The sequence below is a fragment of the Dermochelys coriacea genome, chromosome 2 (assembly GCF_009764565.3).
Source record: "Dermochelys coriacea isolate rDerCor1 chromosome 2, rDerCor1.pri.v4, whole genome shotgun sequence".
Taxonomy (NCBI): Eukaryota; Metazoa; Chordata; order Testudines; family Dermochelyidae; genus Dermochelys; species Dermochelys coriacea.
Window position 1 is genome coordinate 256,857,716 of NC_050069.1, and position 19,061 is coordinate 256,876,776.

At 46.4% G+C, this 19,061-nt stretch overlaps 1 protein-coding gene across 6 annotated transcripts in view; it reads left to right on the forward strand.

Annotated features, from left to right (window-relative positions):
• The first annotated feature begins 10,373 nt into the window (after positions 1–10,373).
• The window catches only part of XYLB (xylulokinase), a 168,445-nt gene continuing 159,757 nt past the window's right edge, over positions 10,374–19,061 (forward strand). For 2 of the 6 annotated variants that reach the window (XM_043509698.1, XM_043509699.1), the window contains exon 1: positions 10,386–10,587. In XM_043509698.1, the coding sequence (XP_043365633.1) occupies positions 10,534–10,587 (54 nt within the window). In that variant the 5' untranslated portion in view covers positions 10,386–10,533. Of the gene's footprint in view, positions 10,588–19,061 lie in introns of all 6 variants that reach the window. The other 4 variants (XM_038392483.2, XM_043509696.1, XM_043509697.1 and 1 more) reach the window with 4 other exon arrangements.

Sequence of the window (19,061 nt, forward strand, 5' to 3'; positions counted from 1 at the left end):
GGAGATGAGAGAGGGTTGGGATAGATGTTTTTACCTGGTGGTGTGGGCTCTGCCTAAGGGTCCTAGACATCATTTGATCCTCCCCCTCTCCAGTGCATAATGAAAGAGCTGATTAAGGCTCAATTGACAGTCGTTTGGTGCAGATCAATAGAGCTGAAATCACTGATAAGTAGGTCTAAGCATTAGATCTGCTATGGGACAGTATCTCTGATGAAAGAGACTGCCCAGCCTGTGCTAGCAGTGAGGCTTCCCCCACTAACAGCTGCAGTCACTGAGAGCTGAAAGCTGTGTTAAGTGGTGGGACCTCAAGACATCCCTGAGCAGACAGCAGTGGAGCGGTGAGTGGATGGCATGGTACAAGAGATTTTTCAGCTGCTCTGTTCTGTGCAAGGAATAAAAATGCTGCACTGCCATCCATTCAGCTGAAGCAGGGAGAGATTGAAATTAAACTTGTTTAAAATAATAAAAAAATAGAGTGGTGATAGTGAATCATAGTGTTAGGGTATACTTAGATATGGATAGTTGTTTATAATTATAGAGGCTTAATAATTAATATAGATTCTTTTAGATGGTTATGGCTGATAACAAAATGGCGGTGGTAATCAGTCAGAGTCAGAGAAATCCAAAGTTGAGGTCTGGGAGAGATTTGGCCAATAGTAAGTAAGCAAGCTGAGATGACATAGAGGTCACTCCAAAACCCTGAAGGGAGGGTCAGTGAAGCATAACACAGGTCTTCAATCAGGTCTGGTTCCTAAGGCACAGGTCTTCAGTCAGATCCAGCTTTGATTGACAGAGGGCTTAAACCTGATTGGTGGGAACGCTCAGGATTGTAAAAATAATCAGAATATGCCGAAATCTGTATATAAGGCAGAGAGCTGACAGGCTTTAGTCCAGTGGTGGGCAACCTGCAGCCGGTGGGCCACAGGTTTCATTGACTATCCACAGGCATGGCTGCCTGCAGCTCCCAGTGGCCGCGGTTTGCCATTCCTGGCCAATGGCAGCTGCGGGAAGCGGCGCGGGCCGCAGGGACGTGCTGGCTGCTGTTTTCTGTAGCTCCTATTGGCCGGGAATGGCGAACCACAGCCACTGGGAGCTGCAGGCGGCCGTGCCTGTGGACAGTCAATGTAAACACAGTCTTGCGGCCCGCCAGTGGATTAGTGGCCGCAGGTTGCCCAACACTGCTTTAGTCAGTCCTGATGTGAGTGAAAAAAGCTGGAGTGAGAGGGAGCAGATGCAGGAGAGAAGAAAACATCTAAAAGGGCAAAATCACTAAAAAAGAAAGGAACAGAACAATGGACAGCAGAATATAAATAAAACAGAAGGACCTTTTCAGAGGAAAAGACAACTAGGGAAAAGTAAGCACAGTGATTTTGATAATGAATTGAATGAATGGGTGCGTTTGAGATAATAAAGTTGGATATCTGTGTATGTTTGTATTATGTTTTTAAATGTTTCAAATAAGTAACTTGTTGCCAGCATTCTATATGTGACTGGCCATTGCATATAGAATGTAACCACTGAAAAGCCTTTCTAGTCATATAATATCAATCGTCATGTGAAATACTTTAACGTGTATCTGCGAGTAGTTTGTTATCTTATGTGTCTTATAAACTGTAAGAACTTATTTTTTGTTCTAAATATATACTTTAGATTTACTGTATTAGGACATGTTGTGTTAAATAAAAGTTATTTTTGATTTCAAAGAATTGCTTCCTGAGTGTCAATCCTTTGAGCGGAGGGCTGTATCCATGTCCTCCCAGGGGTTAACATAATGAATCTGTTCTGGGGAGTTCTCCATAGGTTGGAGGGAAACTCCCTGGTAAAATCCTATCACTTCTTCTAGGGTGGGCCACCCCCTTTCATCTACCAAAAACAGACAAATTACTGATATAGGCAGGCTCCAACTTGTGCGGGGAGTCTTGAGTCTGATTTTAGGGGTAACAGGCAGAGCAGTAAATGGAGCAAACAAAGCAAGCTGCCAAATGGCTGGTGGAGCAAGCAGCCGGATAGTGGAGCGACCAAGGTGCCTTACATCCCCCACCCCACCCCTGGTGGGAGGTGAACTCACATGACTGTACCTCTGAACTCCGGGTCTTCACTGACCAAAGACAACATTTGTGAGTGGGGTGAGGTGGAGGGAGAGAGGGATGGACAAGCATGTTAAAGGAACTTTTGTTGTTGAACGTCTCACCGCAGAAGAAAAAACAAGGAAAGGGGTGCCATTGGGGGGGGCCTGTAGTCCCCCCCCTGAAGTTTCATACAGGAGGTGTGCAAGCCCCCATGTCGGAGTTCTTAGCTGCAGCAAGGCATTAATGGTGAAATGTAAAGTTCTGCAGAGGATGTGTCCCCCTGGGGCAGGGAGATCAGTAATGTTTGTTACAAACAGAGGCAACGATGGAATTAAGATAAGAAAGGACCTGGTGATTAAGTTAAGGATCTGAAAGTCTAGCCTCTAAAATAGGAATTCCTGGGCAGGGGTAAGGAGGAGGGATTGTTTTAGAGATAACGTAGGGGACTCAGAAGAAAATACAGCCAAGCCCTCAGAGCCAAGGTTACATTCAGAAAAGGGAGAGATTTGGGGGTGTAGGTGAAAAGAAGGGGCCAAAATCAAAGGAAGGGGTAGTAGTGGTATAGAAAAGTTCCCACTCTACCTGTGATACTTACAAGATCCCATCACTGTAGTATCTGAGCGCCTCACAAGGTCTAACCTAGTTTTCTTCACAGCTCCTCTGAAGTAAAGCAGTGATGTTATCCCCAGTGTACAGATGGGGCACTGAGGCACACAGACTAAAGGCCAGATTTTCAAAGGTATTTAGGCACCTAGTAGGATTTTCAAAAGTGCCAAGAAGGTTAGGTGCTTTGTAAACCCCACTAGATACCTAGCTGCATCTTTAGGTGCCTAAAAGGTTTTGTAACCCTGTCCTTAAGGCACTGGCCTGAGGCTATAAAGGAAGTCCATGCGAGGGTGGAGTAAAACCCAGACCTTTCAGACATAGCTCCCTATCTAGCAGAACAGCCTATCTCTCTGCTGCATGCTGCAAAAAAAGAGGACTCTGATACATAGGAATGAAACCTAGGCGGCTAGTTCTTTGAGACTCCAAACAGTCCCAGGAGGTTGGGATGAATGTCATGGTTGACAGCATGAAAAGCAGCTCAGAGGTCAGTAAGCATGGAGAATGAGAGTCAGATGAGAAGAGATCACTTAACTCCCCAGGGGTGGCAGGTTCTGCCCCATGCTGTTTGTAGAGCAATGGCTGCTGTGAAATTTTACATTTTAATGGAAAACCATTTCATTTTGTCATTTTTTTTCCTGAGTTCAGAAAAGGAAAGAATCAGGAAGTGTCATATAAGTATCGAATGTGTCTATGTCTCAAATTCTTAGGGTTTCAGCTGTATCTAGGCCAATTCCAGAACAAAGAACAGAAACTGCATCCACAGAGTCCATAAAGTCAACGATTATTGTCATTATTTGTATTATACACTGGGCACCATCTATGTGCTCAGCACTGTTCAGAATATGCCAGTAACTGTAGTCCCTAAGCCAATGTGTATAAAATGTGTAGCCCTAGATAAGATGGCTCAGATATTTAAGTATGAAGTATGTAGTTATTGAACACGTTAATATCTATGAGTGGAGGTGCTGATGGTAATAGAAATTTTACTGGATTAAGGACTGGACGATTTGACCCTCCAACTTTTTTTCAAGAGGAAGAGCTGCCCAGAGCTCCTGTGCCTGTTTATTTTCCTTTCCTACCTGCAGCGCCCCGATATACCTCAAAGTCTCAATTTTTTCCTCAATTTTAAAATGTGGAATTTTCTTGGTGTTTGGTTTTAAATATTCGCCTGTGAGAACTGCAACTTAATCACTGTGGTATTGTGCTTAAGAGCCTTCTGGAAAGTAACCAGCCTTTAAATAGAAGCAAAAGTAGTGTTGCCAACTCTCATTATTTTGTCATGAGTCTTATGATAATTATTGTTTTCCTTAAAGCCCCAGCTCCTGGAGTCAAGTGGATATGTGATGATTTCAGCCTTCATTTTTAAAGAAAAATGAAGTTTCTAGCCCTTGTAGCTGTAGAAGAAGCTTTGAAATGTAACCACAGTGCACCCTAGAGGCTCAACAAGCAGACGGCAAATAAAAAGAACACCAAATCTATTATTTTTACTTAATCTCATGATTGGCTTTAAATCTCATGATTTTGGTGAGCCTGATTCATGATTTTTGAACATTTGGGATTCGCAATACTATGAAAGTAACTTGAAAGTGTCAGTTTCACTCCTGTTTAAGGTCAGTTTCTAGTCTATTGTTTGTAGTGAGGTAACATCCCTAGAGCCCCAGGCAGGAACAGTATAAACTCACAGGGCCTTGCCCTTGCCCTTGCTTCCAAAGTTAAATGATCTATTCCACGCTTGGTGAACTGCAAAAAAAGTGATAGAAAATATTCTAGATTTTTCTACAATTGTTTCAATTGCTATATTCAAGAGTTAGTAACAAACTAAGAATATACATTAAAATTTTAAACCTAACCAGTGTACCTTAAGTGACTTGACACAAGATGTGAATATATTAGTATTAGAGCTGAGTGGGTCTAATATTTTTTTAATTCTTTTTTTATATAGGAATTAGATACAGTATTCCTATCAGGTAATTGTTAAATTATCTGAAAAAAACACCTAGTTTTCAGGTGCCTAAGTAGCCCCTGCAAAAGGGGAGAACGTGAAACAAAAGACTGCCCAGCGCACTCTGAGGCGGGTGCTTTGCTCATGATCTTATGCTTATGAATAAAGCTATGTTTTAGTCACGGGTATTTTTAGTAGAATTCATGGACAGGTCACGGGCAGTAGTGAGACAAAAATTCACAGCCCGTGACCTCTCCGTGACTTTTACTATATACCCCTAACTAAAACTTGGGACGGGAGACCACAGGTGAGCTGCGGGATGGCCCGAAACCTGTGCTGGGGGTGTGGTGGCATGCATCCTGGGACCCCTGCTGGTGTGTGTGTGGGGAGGGGTGGCAGAGTCAGGGCCCCTGAGCCAGCACTGGCCTCTGTAGAAGTCATGGAAAATCAAGGAATCCATGACTTCCGTGACAGACACACAGCCTTACTTATGATCATGCTTGTTGTGTTTCTCACATTAAAGCTGGGTTACTTTCCTCTTTTTATTAAAAGATTCTTTTCTACGTACAGACTCAATGCTTGCGAGAAGGGAAGTATTGCCTCTTAGAGGCACCCAGTTGGTGGTGTGTAATTTTCCCAGGTTACTGGGTGGGGCCATGAGTTGGTTCTGTGTTGTATTGTTAAAAAGGAATCCCTAGATACTGAACCCGACCCTAGTCACTGCCGACTCCACCTGGCAGAAAGAGTTACAAGCATGAGTAGCAGGTATAATAGGCCAGGGGAGGCTCTGCCTCCCCCGGTATGGCCGCTGGACACTCGGTTGCAGGGTTTGGCGGCGAAGTTTTTGCTTTATTATGCCCCATGAAGGTTCAAAGGTGGCTGAGGAGGCACATACAACCTCCTCAGTTGCCCCGGAACCTGCATGGGGCATATCAAAAGGGTCTTCTAACAGACACGTTTCCCCTGGGTGGGTTGGGTCTGGGGAGGGGAGGGGAGGCATGGCGTGGCTTCGGCCAGCCTGGGGCTCCTCTGGGCAGAGACTTGGGCCTTTGGCTGGCCCAGGGCTCCTCCGGATGGGGGGAGGTAAGCTTGAGGCAGGTGGGGCTTGTGGCTCTGGGCAGGGGAGGGGTGTCAAGGGGGGCCTGAGGGGTTAGCGGGCGCCCCAGCAACCCGTCCCCAGCCTACCCCTGCTTTGCCCCCTCCCTGCCCCCATTCCACCTCTTCTCCCAAGGCCCCGCCACTGCCTCTTTCCGGCTTCTGCCCCCTCCCCCAAATGATGCTGGGAGCCGGCAGGGTGGGGCGAACCAGAGTGGGGCGGGCTGGGCCCAGGTCGCTTGCTGCTGCCGGCACCAGGCCCCCTGCTAACCTCTCAGGCAAAATCTCTCAGGCTACCCTGGGCCCTGCGCCCCCCTGAAACCGCTGGATGCCCCGGTCCATCCTATGGACAGGATGGCTCTGCCTGGACCCCATGTCCCCTGAAGCATGGGGCCCCCCAAAGTGTGGGGCCCAGGGTGGTTGCCCTGGTCTGTCCTATGGACGGGATGGCTCTGCCTAGACCCTACGTCCCATGAAGCATGGGGCCCACCAAAGTGCGGGTCCTGGGGCGGTTGCCCCGGTCCGTCCTATGGACAGATGGCTCTGCTTGGACCCATTCTGAGCACCACCAAAAATTATATAAACCTGGCACCCATGTACGGGTGGATGTGCAGTTCCAGGGTCTGACTCCTGAGTCAACTCCACACCCATATGTAAATCCGTGGTAGAGATCATCCTTGAATCGAGGGATCGCCAATCAATCATTCATAATATCTACATGGACACCGCCCCCAGAGCCTCGACCAGGGGTATTCTATCTGCTACCCAAGATCCATAAACCTGGAAACTCTGGACGCCCCGTCATCTCAGGCATCGGCAATCTTACAGCAGGATTATCTGGCTATTTGGACTCTCTCCTCAGACCCTACACTCCCAGCACTCCAAGCTATCTTCGAGACACCACCGACTTTCTGAGGAAACTACAATGCATTGGTGATCTTCCTGAAAACACCACCCTTCGCCACCATGGATGTAGAACCTCTTCATACCAATATTGCACGAGGATGGACTACAAGCTGTCAAGAACAGTATGCCTGATTAGGCCATGGCACACCTGGTGGCTGAGCTTTGTGACTTTGTCCTCACTCACAACCATTTCAGATTTGGGGACCACTTATACTTTCAAGTCAGTGGCACTGCTCTGGGTACCCGCATGGCCCCACAGTATGCTAACATTTTTATGACTGACTTAGAACACTTCCTCTTTTTTTGTCCCCTAGCGCCCCTCCTCTATTTGCGCTACATTGATGACATCTTCATAATATGGACCCATGGGAAGGAGGCCCTTGAAGAATTCCACCTGGATTTCAACAGTTTCCACCCCACCATCAACCTCAGCCTGGACCAGTCCACACAAGAGATCCACTTCCTGGACACTATGTTGCAAATAAGTGATGATCACATAAACACCACCCTATACCGGAAACCTAGCAGAATTAGTAATGGATATGAAATCTTTCACCTGTACATGTCCAGTACAGAGACTAGTTTAGTAATGCCTGGAAGTCGTTACCAGGTGATGGGTACTTTGTGGCCTATATAGGATTAGCTGAATATCTTATTTCAGTTCCAAGTGAACAAGTGTCTACAAAAAAAATGCATCTGATGAAATGAGCTGTAGCTCACGAAAGCTTATGCTCAAATAAATTTGTTAGTCTCTAAGGTGCCACAAGTACTCCTTTTCTTTTTGCGAATACAGACTAACACGGCTGTTAACTGTGGCAATTACACTGTGTACCATCTCTGTGGAGAGAAGTGAAGCAGGCCTGCTTAGGCAGCTTGTTGCCTGCTGGGGATATCACAGTGTAGTCAGGGGACTGTACAGCCTGAACATGCCCCAGTCAGGAGGGAATGACATGTAGGTCTCCACTCAAGAAAGGTGACTGAGGAGAAGCCTGAAGCCTAGAATGAGTGCCCTTGCTGGACTGTGCAAGGGAAGTACAGGTGCAGTCTCTTTAAACTGTGATAGTCCCATTCACTTCAGTGGGACTTCTGCAGGTAGTAAACACTATGACCCAGATCCTCAAAGGTATTTAACTCCTAACTTCCCAGGACTATGCAAATAAAAGTTTGCAGAATCAGGTCCTAAGGCATAGGTTGCCAAGTCTCTCATTCATCTGGAGAGAGGATCCCTCATTTTAGGTACAATTTCAGGTAGCTTTTAAATGTTATTCTCTTTTGTTTAAAGATTTTTTGGTGCATTTAGTTGAGATTTTAATAACTGTACTGTCAACCCAAGGCATTAAATAAACCATGCATCAGGTCTCCAGAAATCACTAGATTGAATAAAAGTCATGAGATTTTTTTAAATTAAATTTGAGGTTTTTTTAATCTTCTGGGCATTGAGTATTTAGGGTTCAGGTTTTCAAGCTCTTTTCTGCAATCATGAGGGCTTCAAAGTTACTTAAAAATGATAACTCAGATTCTGAAGCAAATACTCATCAGCAACCACACACCACACAACAGAACCACTAACCCAGGAACCTATCCTTGCAACAAAGCCCATTGCCAACTGTGTCCACATATCTATTCAGGGGACACCATCATAGGGCCTAATCACATCAGCCACACTATCAGAGGCTTGTTCACCTGCACATCTACCAATGTGATATATGCCAGCATGTGCCAGCAATGCCCCTCTGCCATGTACATTGGCCAAACTGGCAGTCTGTAAGTAAAAGAATAAATGGACACAAATCAGATGTCAAGAATTATAACATTCAAAAACCAGTCGGAGAACACTTCAATCTCTTTGGTCACTCGATTACAGACCTAAAAGTGGCAATTCTTCAACAAAAAAACTTCAAAAACAGACTCCAAGGAGAGACTGCTGAATTGGAATTAATTTGCAAACTGGATGCAATTAACTTAGGCTTGAATAAAGACTGGGAGTGGATGTGTCATTACACAAAGTAAAACTATTTCCCCATGCCTCCCCCCCCCCCCCCGCTGTTCCTCAGATGTTCTTGTCAACTGCTGGAAATGTCCCACCTTGATCATCACTGCAAAAGGTTTCCCCCGCTCCTGCTGGTAATAGCTCACCTTACCTGATCACTCTCATTACAGTGTGTATGGTAACACCCATTGTTTCATGTTCTCTGTGTATATAAATCTCCCCACTTTATTTTCCATTGCATGCATCCGATGAAGTGAGCTATAGCTCACGAAAGCTTATGCTCAAATAAATTTGTTAGTCTCTAAGGTGCCACAAGTCCTCCTTTTCTTTTTTCAGATTCTATGCTAACTGAGATCATTTTACTTACTGAGATGGGGCTTTAAGAAAATACTGTTTATTCCAAGTAATGACAAAATCAAAAGTGTTGGCAACACTGTATAATTATTGTTAAAATTAATGCTTTTTTTAAAAAAATGTCCCTACCTGTGTTGTATATGAGACCTCTGTATCTGTGCAGAGACCCAATCACTACACGGTAACTCTGCTTAGATGCAGTTTTGATTGCAGGATCACAGCTTTAGAATTTTAAAACTGAAAATTTTTAGTGTAAATTTTCTTTCCCTTTATCTCAGCTGTTCTCCCCCCCCCCCACCTGCATCAATGTCACATGCTGACGGTGCATTAGGGCAGTCCCTCACAGTGTCACACAATCTGAGGGGTCATTAAGGCAAGTCCTCCCCGCCCCCCCCCGTCAATGTCACATGCTGAGGGGCTGTTCGGACAGTTCCCCCATCAGCGTCACACATGCTGAGGGGTTATTAAGACAAGTCGTCCCCCTCCCCCCCCCGTCAATGTCACATGCTGAGGGACTGTTAGGACAGTTCCCCCCATCAATGTCACACATGCTGAGGGGTCATTAAGGCAGGTCTCCCTCCTGAGGGGTCGCATGCTGAGGGTGCATTAGGGCAGTTCCCCCCATCAGTGTCACATATGCTGAGGGGTCGTTAAGGCAAGTCTCCCCCCCCCATCAATGTCACACATGCTGAGGGGTCGTTAAGGCAAGTCTCCCCCCCCCATCAATGTCGCATGCTGAGGGACTGTTAGGACAGTTCCCCTCATCAGTGTCACACATGCTGAGGGGTCATTAAGGCAGGTCTCCCCCCCATCAGTGTCACATGCTGAGGGTGCATTAGGGCAGTTCCCCCCATCAGTGTCACACATGCTGAGGGGTCATTAAGGCAGGTCTCCCTCCTGAGGGGTCACATGCTGAGGGTGCATTAGGGCAGTTCCCCCCATCAGTGTCACATATGCTGAGGGGTCGTTAAGGCAAGTCTCCCCCCCCATCAATGTCACACATGCTGAGGGGTCGTTAAGGCAAGTCTCCCCCCCCCCATCAATGTCGCATGCTGAGGGACTGTTAGGACAGTTCCCCTCATCAGTGTCACACATGCTGAGGGGTCATTAAGGCAGGTCTCCCCCCCCATCAGTGTCACATGCTGAGGGTGCATTAGGGCAGTTCCCCCCATCAGTGTCACACATGCTGAGGGGTCGTTAAGGCAAGTCGTCCCCCTCCCCCCCCGTCAATGTCGCATGCTGAGGGGCTGTTAGGGCAGTTCCCGTCCCATCCCCCCGTCAGTGCCAAATGCTGAGGGGTCGTTAGGGCAGGTCCCGCCCCGCAACTGTCGTTCGGACAGTTCCGCCCCCCCCCCCCCCCCCGCCGCCGCCGCCGCCGCCTGTGGAGCGTGACGGGCGGAGGGGCCGGGCTCTGCGCGGGCTGTTCGGCCAGTCCCCCCTCCCCCCCCACCCACGCGCGCGCTGAGGGGCCGGGCCGCGGGAGGTTGGCTGCCGGTTCCTGCAGCCTCTTCGCCTGGCCTTACTGGAAGTCCCGGGGCCGCCCGCCCCCAGCCCGGTGCTGCTGCAGCAGCATGGCCGCCTCCGGAGCTCCCTGCTACTTGGGTTGGGACTTCAGCACCCAGCAGGTACAGGGGCGGCGGAGGGCGGCTCCGCTTCCCCGAGGCTCTCGCCGCTGCCCGGCTGGAGCAGCCAGGCCCGAGCCCCCGGCGGCTGGATAGGGAGGAGCTGGCGGCTGAGCACAACCCGCTTCGGTTGTGAGAGGAAGAGCCCGAGCCCAGCCCCCGGTTTCCGCCCCCTCCCCAGTCACCTGACAGTAGAGGGCGCCCGGAGGCAGAGCCTGGGGTATTCCCCGGTCAGGGTCATAAGGGCCCCCGGCCCTCTGCGGGTGGGGACGGGGGTTCGTCCGGGAGCAGGGGCCGTTCTGTAGAAGGGGCCCGTCTATGAGCCGTAAGGGGCTGGGGTCTCTCTGGCGGCCGGATGGGGATCCCGCCGCCACAGTCTGACTAACGTAGTCGCCCGCTGGGCTAGCAGGTGGGCCATGCTGGCGGGTGGGAGAAAGCCCCCGGCTGCTGGAGTAGTAGGATCAGAGGCGGGGGTGGAGACAGGCGAGGCGGTGACACAGCCTGCGTGCCTGGGCGAAGTGCAGAGTTCATAGCTGGACCTGGGCAAGGTTTGGGGTTAGATTGGAGCCAGGATTTTGATTTGGTTCATGGAGGGTGGGGGCTAGGGTGACCAGATGTCCCGATTTTATAGGGACAGTCCCGATATTTGGGCCTTTGTCTTATAGAGGTGCCTATTACCCGCCACCCCATGTCCCGATTTTTCACAGTTGCTGTCTGGTCACCCTAGTGGGGGCAGGCGCAAAGTTTGGCTTCGTGTCGACGTTTCTTGCACTTCATCCCATAGTGCTAGTGGTAGATGACTTTGGCTCTTGTATCCAATGCTTCCAGACCAGGCGCCTATGAAACCCAGTGCTTCAATGGTTAGAATAACGTCTGCTTTTCTCATCTGTATTTTCCTTGCTTTGTTTTTAGCAATAGATTTTTGATAAGCAAAATATTTTTACTGATATGCAGTAACAGTAACTAAATAGAAACTGCTGATCTCCAGGAAACCGCAAGACAGTAGAAATTCTGACTGGATTCTCGGCTCACTGGGTTCCTGGAATTACAAATCAAAGGTCAATAGTACTAATGTCCAAATTTGGCCCACTGATTTTACATTATCCTGCCCCCTTCAAACTGAAGAGAGGGAAATAAAGGGAAGAAGGGGTAGAAACTACTAGTTAAATTTCTGTCTGGTCACAGGTGTTTTATGTCTCCTGTGCTTTAATCTGTGAAGCAACATGTGTACACACTTGAAGGTTGTGCACTTCCTAGGTTCTGTAGGCTGAGCTCATTGCACGCACTAGGGGCTCCTTGTATTCCTCCATTCTCTCTCTCCCCCAAACTCCCTGTGTGTCACCTTTCTATGCCCTTCTATTACTCCTGCTACTTCCTCCCTTGTGCCAGAGGTTGTGTCCCCCTCATATCCCCCTCTGCCATTGAAGTGGCTCCTTGTATTCCCCCCATTGCCTGCTTCTCTTATTTCTGTTAGAATCCAGGCTACAGTTTCCCCATGCAGAAAATTAAGCTTCTGCCTTTGATATGTATAGGCAGCAGTAGGTGATGGCAGGTAACTTTCTCCTCCTTAGCACCAAGCAGTCTGGGGACCCTAATTTTCCTCTGAATCAGGCTTTTTTGGTGTTCTGATTTGCACCAAAATTAATGGGGTTGTGCCCATGGATGGATAGAATATTCTCTGAATTTTTGGAATTGATTGGATATGACATTCCAACATGATTGTGTTACTAACCAACAGAGAAATGCCACACAATGTAGGGTCTCACTTTGCTTGGAAATATGCACAGTTTACTTATTTGGGTCATGCCTAGTTTCATAGATTCATAGATACTAAGGTCAGAAGGGACCACTCTGATCATCTAGTCCGACCTCCTGCACAGCGCAGGCCACAGAATGTCACCCACCCACTCCTATGAAAAACCTCACCCATGTCTGAGCTATTGAAGTCCTCAAATCATGGTTCAAAACTTCGAGGGAGCAGAGAAGCCTCCCTCCAGTCAACCATGCCCCATGCTACAAAGGAAGGCAAAAAAACCTCCAGGGCCTCTCCAATCTGCCCTGGAGGAAAACTCCCTCCCGACCCCAAACATGGCAATCAGCCAAACCCTGAGCACATGGGCAAGATTCACCAGCCAGATACCCAGGAAAGAGTTTTCTATAGTAAATCAGATCCCATCCATCTAATATCCCATCTCAGGGGATTTGGCCTATTTACCCTGAATATTTAAAGATCAATTACTTACCAAAATCCCATTATCTCATCATACCATCTCCTCCATAAACTTATCGAGTAGAATCTTAAAACCAGATAGATCTTTTGCCCCCACTTCTTCCCTTGGAAGGTTATTCCAAAACTTCACTCCCCTGATGGTTAAAAACCTTCGTCTGATTTCAAGTCTAAACTTCCTGGTGGCCAGTTTATACCCATTTGTTCTTGTGTCCACATAGGTGCTGAGCTTAAATAATTCCTCTCCCTCTCCTATATTTATCTCTCTGATATATTTATAGAGAGCAATCATATCTCCCCTCAACCTTCTTTTAGTTAGGCTAAACAAGCCAAGCTCCTTAAGTCTCCTTTCATAAGACAAGTTTTCCATTCCTCGGATCATCCTAGTAGCCCTTCTCTGTACCTGCTCCAGTTTGAATTCATCCTTTTTAAACATGGGAGACCAGAACTGCACACAGTATTCCAGGTGAGGTCTCACCAGTGCCTTGTATAACGGTACTAAAACCTCCTTATCCCTACTGGAAATGCCTCTCCTGATGCATCCCAAAACCGCATTAGCTTTTTTCACAGCCATATCACATTGGCAGCTCATAGTCATCCTATGATCAACCAATACTCCAAGGTCCTTCTCCTCTTCCGTTACTTCTAATTGATGCGTCCCCAACTTATAACTAAAATTCTTGTTATTAATCCCTAAATGCATAACCTTACACTTCTCACTATTAAATTTCATCCTATTACTATTACTCCAGTTTACAAGGTCATCCAGATCCTCCTGTATAATATCCCGATCCTTCTCCGAATTGGCAATACCTCCCAGCTTTGTATCATCTGCAAACTTTATTAGCACACTCCCACTTTTTGTGCCAAGGTCAGTAACAAAAAGATTAAATAAGATTGGTCCCAAAACCGATCCCTGAGGAACTCCACTGGTAACCTCCCTCCAACCTGACAGTTCGCCTTTCAGTAGGACCCGTTGCAGTCTCCCCTTTAACCAATTCCTTATCCACCTTCTGATGTTCATATTGATCCCCATCTTCTCCAATTTAACTAATAATTCCCCATGTGGCACGGTATCAAATGCCTTACTGAAATCTAGGTAAATTAGATCCACTGCATTTCCTTTATCTAAAAAATCTGTTACTTTTTCAAAAAAGGAGATTAGATTGGTTTGGCACGATCTACCTTTTGTAAAACCATGTTGTATTTTGTCCCATTTACCATTGACTTCAATGTCCTTAACTAATTTTTCCTTCAAAATTTTTTCCAGGACCTTGCATACTACAGATGTCAAACTAACTGGCCTGTAGTTACCTGGATCACTTTTTTTTCCTTTCTTAAAAATAGGAACTATATTAGCAATTCTCCAATCATTCAGTACAACTCCTGAGTTTACAGATTCATTAAAAATTCTTGCTAATGGGCTTGCAATTTCAGGTGCCAATTCCTTTAATATTCTTGGATGAAGATTATCTGGGCCCCCCGATTTAGTCCCATTAAGCTGTTTCAGTTTCGCTTCTACCTCTGATATGGTAATATCTACCTCTATATCCTCCTTCCCATTTGTCATGCTACCATTATCCCCAAGATCCTCTTTAGCCTTATTAAAGACTGAGGCAAAGTATTTGTTTAGATATTGGGCCATGCCTAGATTATCTTTAACCTCCACTCCATCCTCAGTGTTAAGCGGCCCCACTTCTTCCTTCTTAGTTTTCTTCTTATTTATATGGCTATAGAACCTTTTACTATTGGTTTTAATTCCCTTTGCAAGGTCCAACTCTACTCGACTTTTAGCCTCTCTCACTTTATCCCTACATCTTCTGACCTCAATTAGGTAGCTTTCCTTGCTGATCCCTCCCATCTTCCACTCCCTGTATGCTTTCTGCTTCTTCATAATCACCTCTCTAAGATGCTTGCTCAACAACTCCTTCCTATGAATTTTTTCCCCTTTCTTGGGATACAGGCTTCCGATAGCTTCTGCAGTTTTGATTTAAAGTAATCCCAGGCCTCCTCTACCTTTAGATCCATGAGTTCTTCAGTCCAATCCACTTCCCTAACTAATTTCCTTAATTTTTGAAAGTCAGCCCTTTTGAAATCAAAAACCCTAGTTGCAGATTTATTTTTGTTAATCCTTCCATTTAGTTTGAACTGAATTAGCTCATGATCACTTGAGCCAAGATTGTCCCCTACAACCATTTCTTCTATGAGGTCCTCGCTACTCACCAAAATTAAATCTAAAATGGCATCCCCTCTAGTCGGTTCAGCAACTACTTGATGAAGGAATCTATCAGCTATCGCATCTAGGAAAATCTGAGCCCTATTATTATTACTAGCACTGGTCTTCCAGTCTATATCTGGGAAGTTAAAGTCTCCCATGATCACGCAGTTTCCATTAGTATTTACTTGATTAAAGACATTAAAAAGGGCTCTATCCATATCCAAATTAGATCCCGGAGGTCTATAGCACACCGCAAGCACTATCATAGGAGAGGCTTTACTAGTGTTCTTCCCCAATGTAATTTTTGCCCAGATGGTCTTATCCATTGCATCGCTTCTTATTTCTTTACATTCTAACTCATCATTGATATACAATGCTACTCCACCCCCTTTACCTTTGTTTCTGTCTTTCCTAAACAGCACATACCCTTCAATACCTGTCGTCCAGTCATGACTACTATTCCACCATGTTTCTGTTATCCCTATAATATCTGGTTTCACTTCCTGCACCAGTAGCTCTAGTTCCTCCATTTTGTTACCTAGACTCCTCGCATTGGTGTACAAACATCTTAATTTTTGCTGTTTGGCCTCGCTCACATTTTGTACCCTATTAGGCACAGTCATTCTACAGCCAGTATAACCTATTAGACTAGTATCCACACCGCCCTCGCTCCTTATATACATTCTCCTACCCACGACTGTATCCTTTCTTACTTCATCTTCTTCCCTCTCAATGCTAAAATCTGGCGTGGAGATTTTCTGGACATCTCCCATCCATCTCCCCCCAATTCCTAGTTTAAAGCTCTCTTTATCAGTTGTGCCAGCCTCGATCCTAGAAGTCTATTTCCTTCCCTACTCAGATGAAGTCCATCCCGAGAGAACTGACCTCTGTCCGTGAATGCCTCCCAGTGGCCATACATCCCAAAGCCCTCCTTATAGCACCACTGCCTAAGCCATCTGTTGACAGTCATAATCTTGTCAGACCTTTGTTGCCCTTCTGTAGGAACAGGAAGGATCCCGCTAAAGATCACCTGAGCCTCAATTTCCTTAAGCCTCTTCCCCAGCCTAGCATAGTCTCCCTTGATACTTTCCAGCGAGAATCTGGCTGTATCATTTGTTCCCACATGAAGGATAATTAGGGGATTCTTTCCCGCTCCCTTGAGGATCCTTTTCAACCTCAGGTCTACCTCCCGTATCTTAGCACCCAGAAGACAGCACACCCTTCTATTCTCAGGATCAGCTCTAGTTACAGGCCTGTCTATTCTTCTCAATAAAGAGTCCCCGATCACATAGACCTGCCTTTTCCTGGTGACAGTGCTATTCTCCAGTCTCTCCCCTGTTCCCTCTGGCTGCAAGTTCTTTCCATTCCTATGTTCCCTTACAATCTTCTTCAACCCATCCTGTATCCTCCTGGGGCTCATATTTGGTGTAGTCTCCCTTGACTCTTTCCCTTTTCCTATAGGACTAGCCTCTCTTCTCTTCTTCCTTACCGTTCCACCTTCAACAAGTACCTGCTGAGCCCCTTCTTCATTTTCCAACTCTGCAAACCTGTTCCTACGCTGTATTTCTCCTTCACTAGCCCATCTTTTTCTCTGCCTGGTTCTTTGAGTCACATGTTTCCACTGACCACTTTCCTCACCCAGTCTCTCCTCAAAATTCCCCAGCCCTGCTTCCATCTGTGAGTCTGAGCTTTTCCCTTCAGATACCTCATGTCTTTGCTCCATCATCTGCTCAAACCCCTTCCTAAACTCAACCAGACTTTCCACCTGCATCTCCAAACCTCGGATCTTTTCCTCCATCAGCTCTATCAGACAGCATTTCATGCAGAAAAAACTCTTACCGGTTCCCCCCTCCAGGATCATGTACATACCACAGCTTCCACATCCAGTTATCCTCAATGTGTCTTTCACTACAGGAGTCACTCCCACAGCTGCCTCTGTATCTGTCATCTCCTTCCCACCTAAATCCTGTTAATCTGGGAAACACAAGCCACACCAAAAAGACCCCCCCCCCCCCAGCAAAAGCAAACCCCAAACAAGCACCACAATACAAACTCCCCTTGCAAACTCCCACTCAAACTCCCCTGTTTAGAGCTCTGTTTGCTAGCTCCTGTGCCGCTGCAGCTGTCTGTGCTGCTGCCTGACTGGCTGGCTACCTTTATAGGGCCCCTAGTCAGAAGCCCCGCCCCCTAGGCAGGGCTCAGCTGCTCTCCCAGCACAAAGCCCCACCCCCTAATCAGGCTCAGCTGCTCTCCCAGCACAAAACCCCTACACACACACAAATACAAATACTAAAAATACAAAACCAAGTACAACTACCTTCTCCTCCAACAGAACTCCCACTCAAACTCCCCTGTTTAGAGCTCTGTTTGCTAGCTCCTGTGCCGCTGCCTGACTGGCTGGCTACCTTTATAGGGCCCCTAGTCAGAAGCCCCGCCCCCTAGGCAGGGCTCAGCTGCTCTCTCAGCACAAAGCCCCACCCCCTAATCAGGCTCAGCTGCTCTCCCAGCACAAAACCCCTACACACACACAAATACAAATACAAAACAAGTTGAGAAATCTGGGGAACTAATTTAATGAAGATATTTAACATTTGTCTGCAGTGGAGATATAAGCACAGATGTTGCTGCACTGGTGCAAACTATCACTGTGGATGTGCTGCAGCAGTGTAAAAAGTGACTTGTACCAGCACAGTTTACCAAATCAGGGTAAGCTATACCAGTGGAAATCACTTTTTCCACTGATGCAGTGTATCTACACAATAATGATTTGCCCTGGTGCAACAGCAGTGGAGTGACATCGATGGTGACATGCTTCATCTCTCCACCCACAAAATAAGCTGAGTCCATGTGAATTGACAAAATAATATGCCACTCTCTGTACATTGTACAAAGTATGTTAAAAGTATGATCATGTGTGCTCCACTGAGCTACTTAAGTTTGACTACCTGTTGGTTGGGCTTCAGTATTAGGCTTCAATATGATCTAGGCTCTGGGATTGGAGAAAAAAAGTCAGAAACTTGAGACATCACACTGTAAACTCTGGATCTGTGTTCCTCCCTTTCACTCTCTTATGAGAAAGTAGTTAACAATGTTGCAAAAAGAAAAGGAGTATTTGTGGCACCTTAGAGACTAACAAATGTATTTGAGCATCCGATGAAGTGAGCTGTAGCTCACGAAAGCTTATGCTCAAATACATTTGTTAGTCTCTAAGGTGCCACAGGTACTCCTTTTCTTTTTGCGAATACAGACTAACAGGGCTGCTACTCTGACACTTAACAATGTTGGTGTTTAAAATGTCATCACTGAGTATCTGAGTTAACACGTTACTCAGATGAATGGGATAATTAACACCTATTAGTGCTATTATTCCAGGCTCTCTACAGACTCATCCCAGCATCATTTACACTATGTTTACATTTTTGAGCTTTTCTTTGAAGCTGTAACAGCTAGAGATGGAAGCCTTGTCTACACTACAAAGTTAAGTTGACTTAACTTATGTCGACGTTCAGCTACTGCTGTAATAAAACTGCTGTTGCATGTCCACACTGCGCTTCTTTTGTCAGTGGAGTGCATTCACAGTAGCAGCTCTTGTATCAACACAGAGAGCAGTGCACCATGGGTAGCTATCCAACTCGCTACCATCTACTGAAGGGTATTTTGGGAAGGTTGTGAAATGCCTCCTGGAGTCAGGTTCAGCGTCACATTATGTAGTTTTCTCCATCCTGTCATTCAATGTGCATCCTACTATGTTTCATGCCACTTTTAAACAGCCCCTGTAACCTGCGTGCCTGCCATCTTTGTCAGAAAGTATGGGTCCTGGACTGCTCTCCAGTATTGTTATGAGCGTTATGAACACAAAGCACCTGATCTTGTAGTATTTAATGAGCTGTGACTCTGATGATGATGCCTTGGTGCCTGCCTTGCTGTGTGCCCTTGAAAGAAACTATTCAAGATTGCTGTTGGGATTCACAGAGTGGCTGCACACTGTGGACTGTTGGTTCTGGGCTCAAGAAACAAGCACTGAATGGTGGG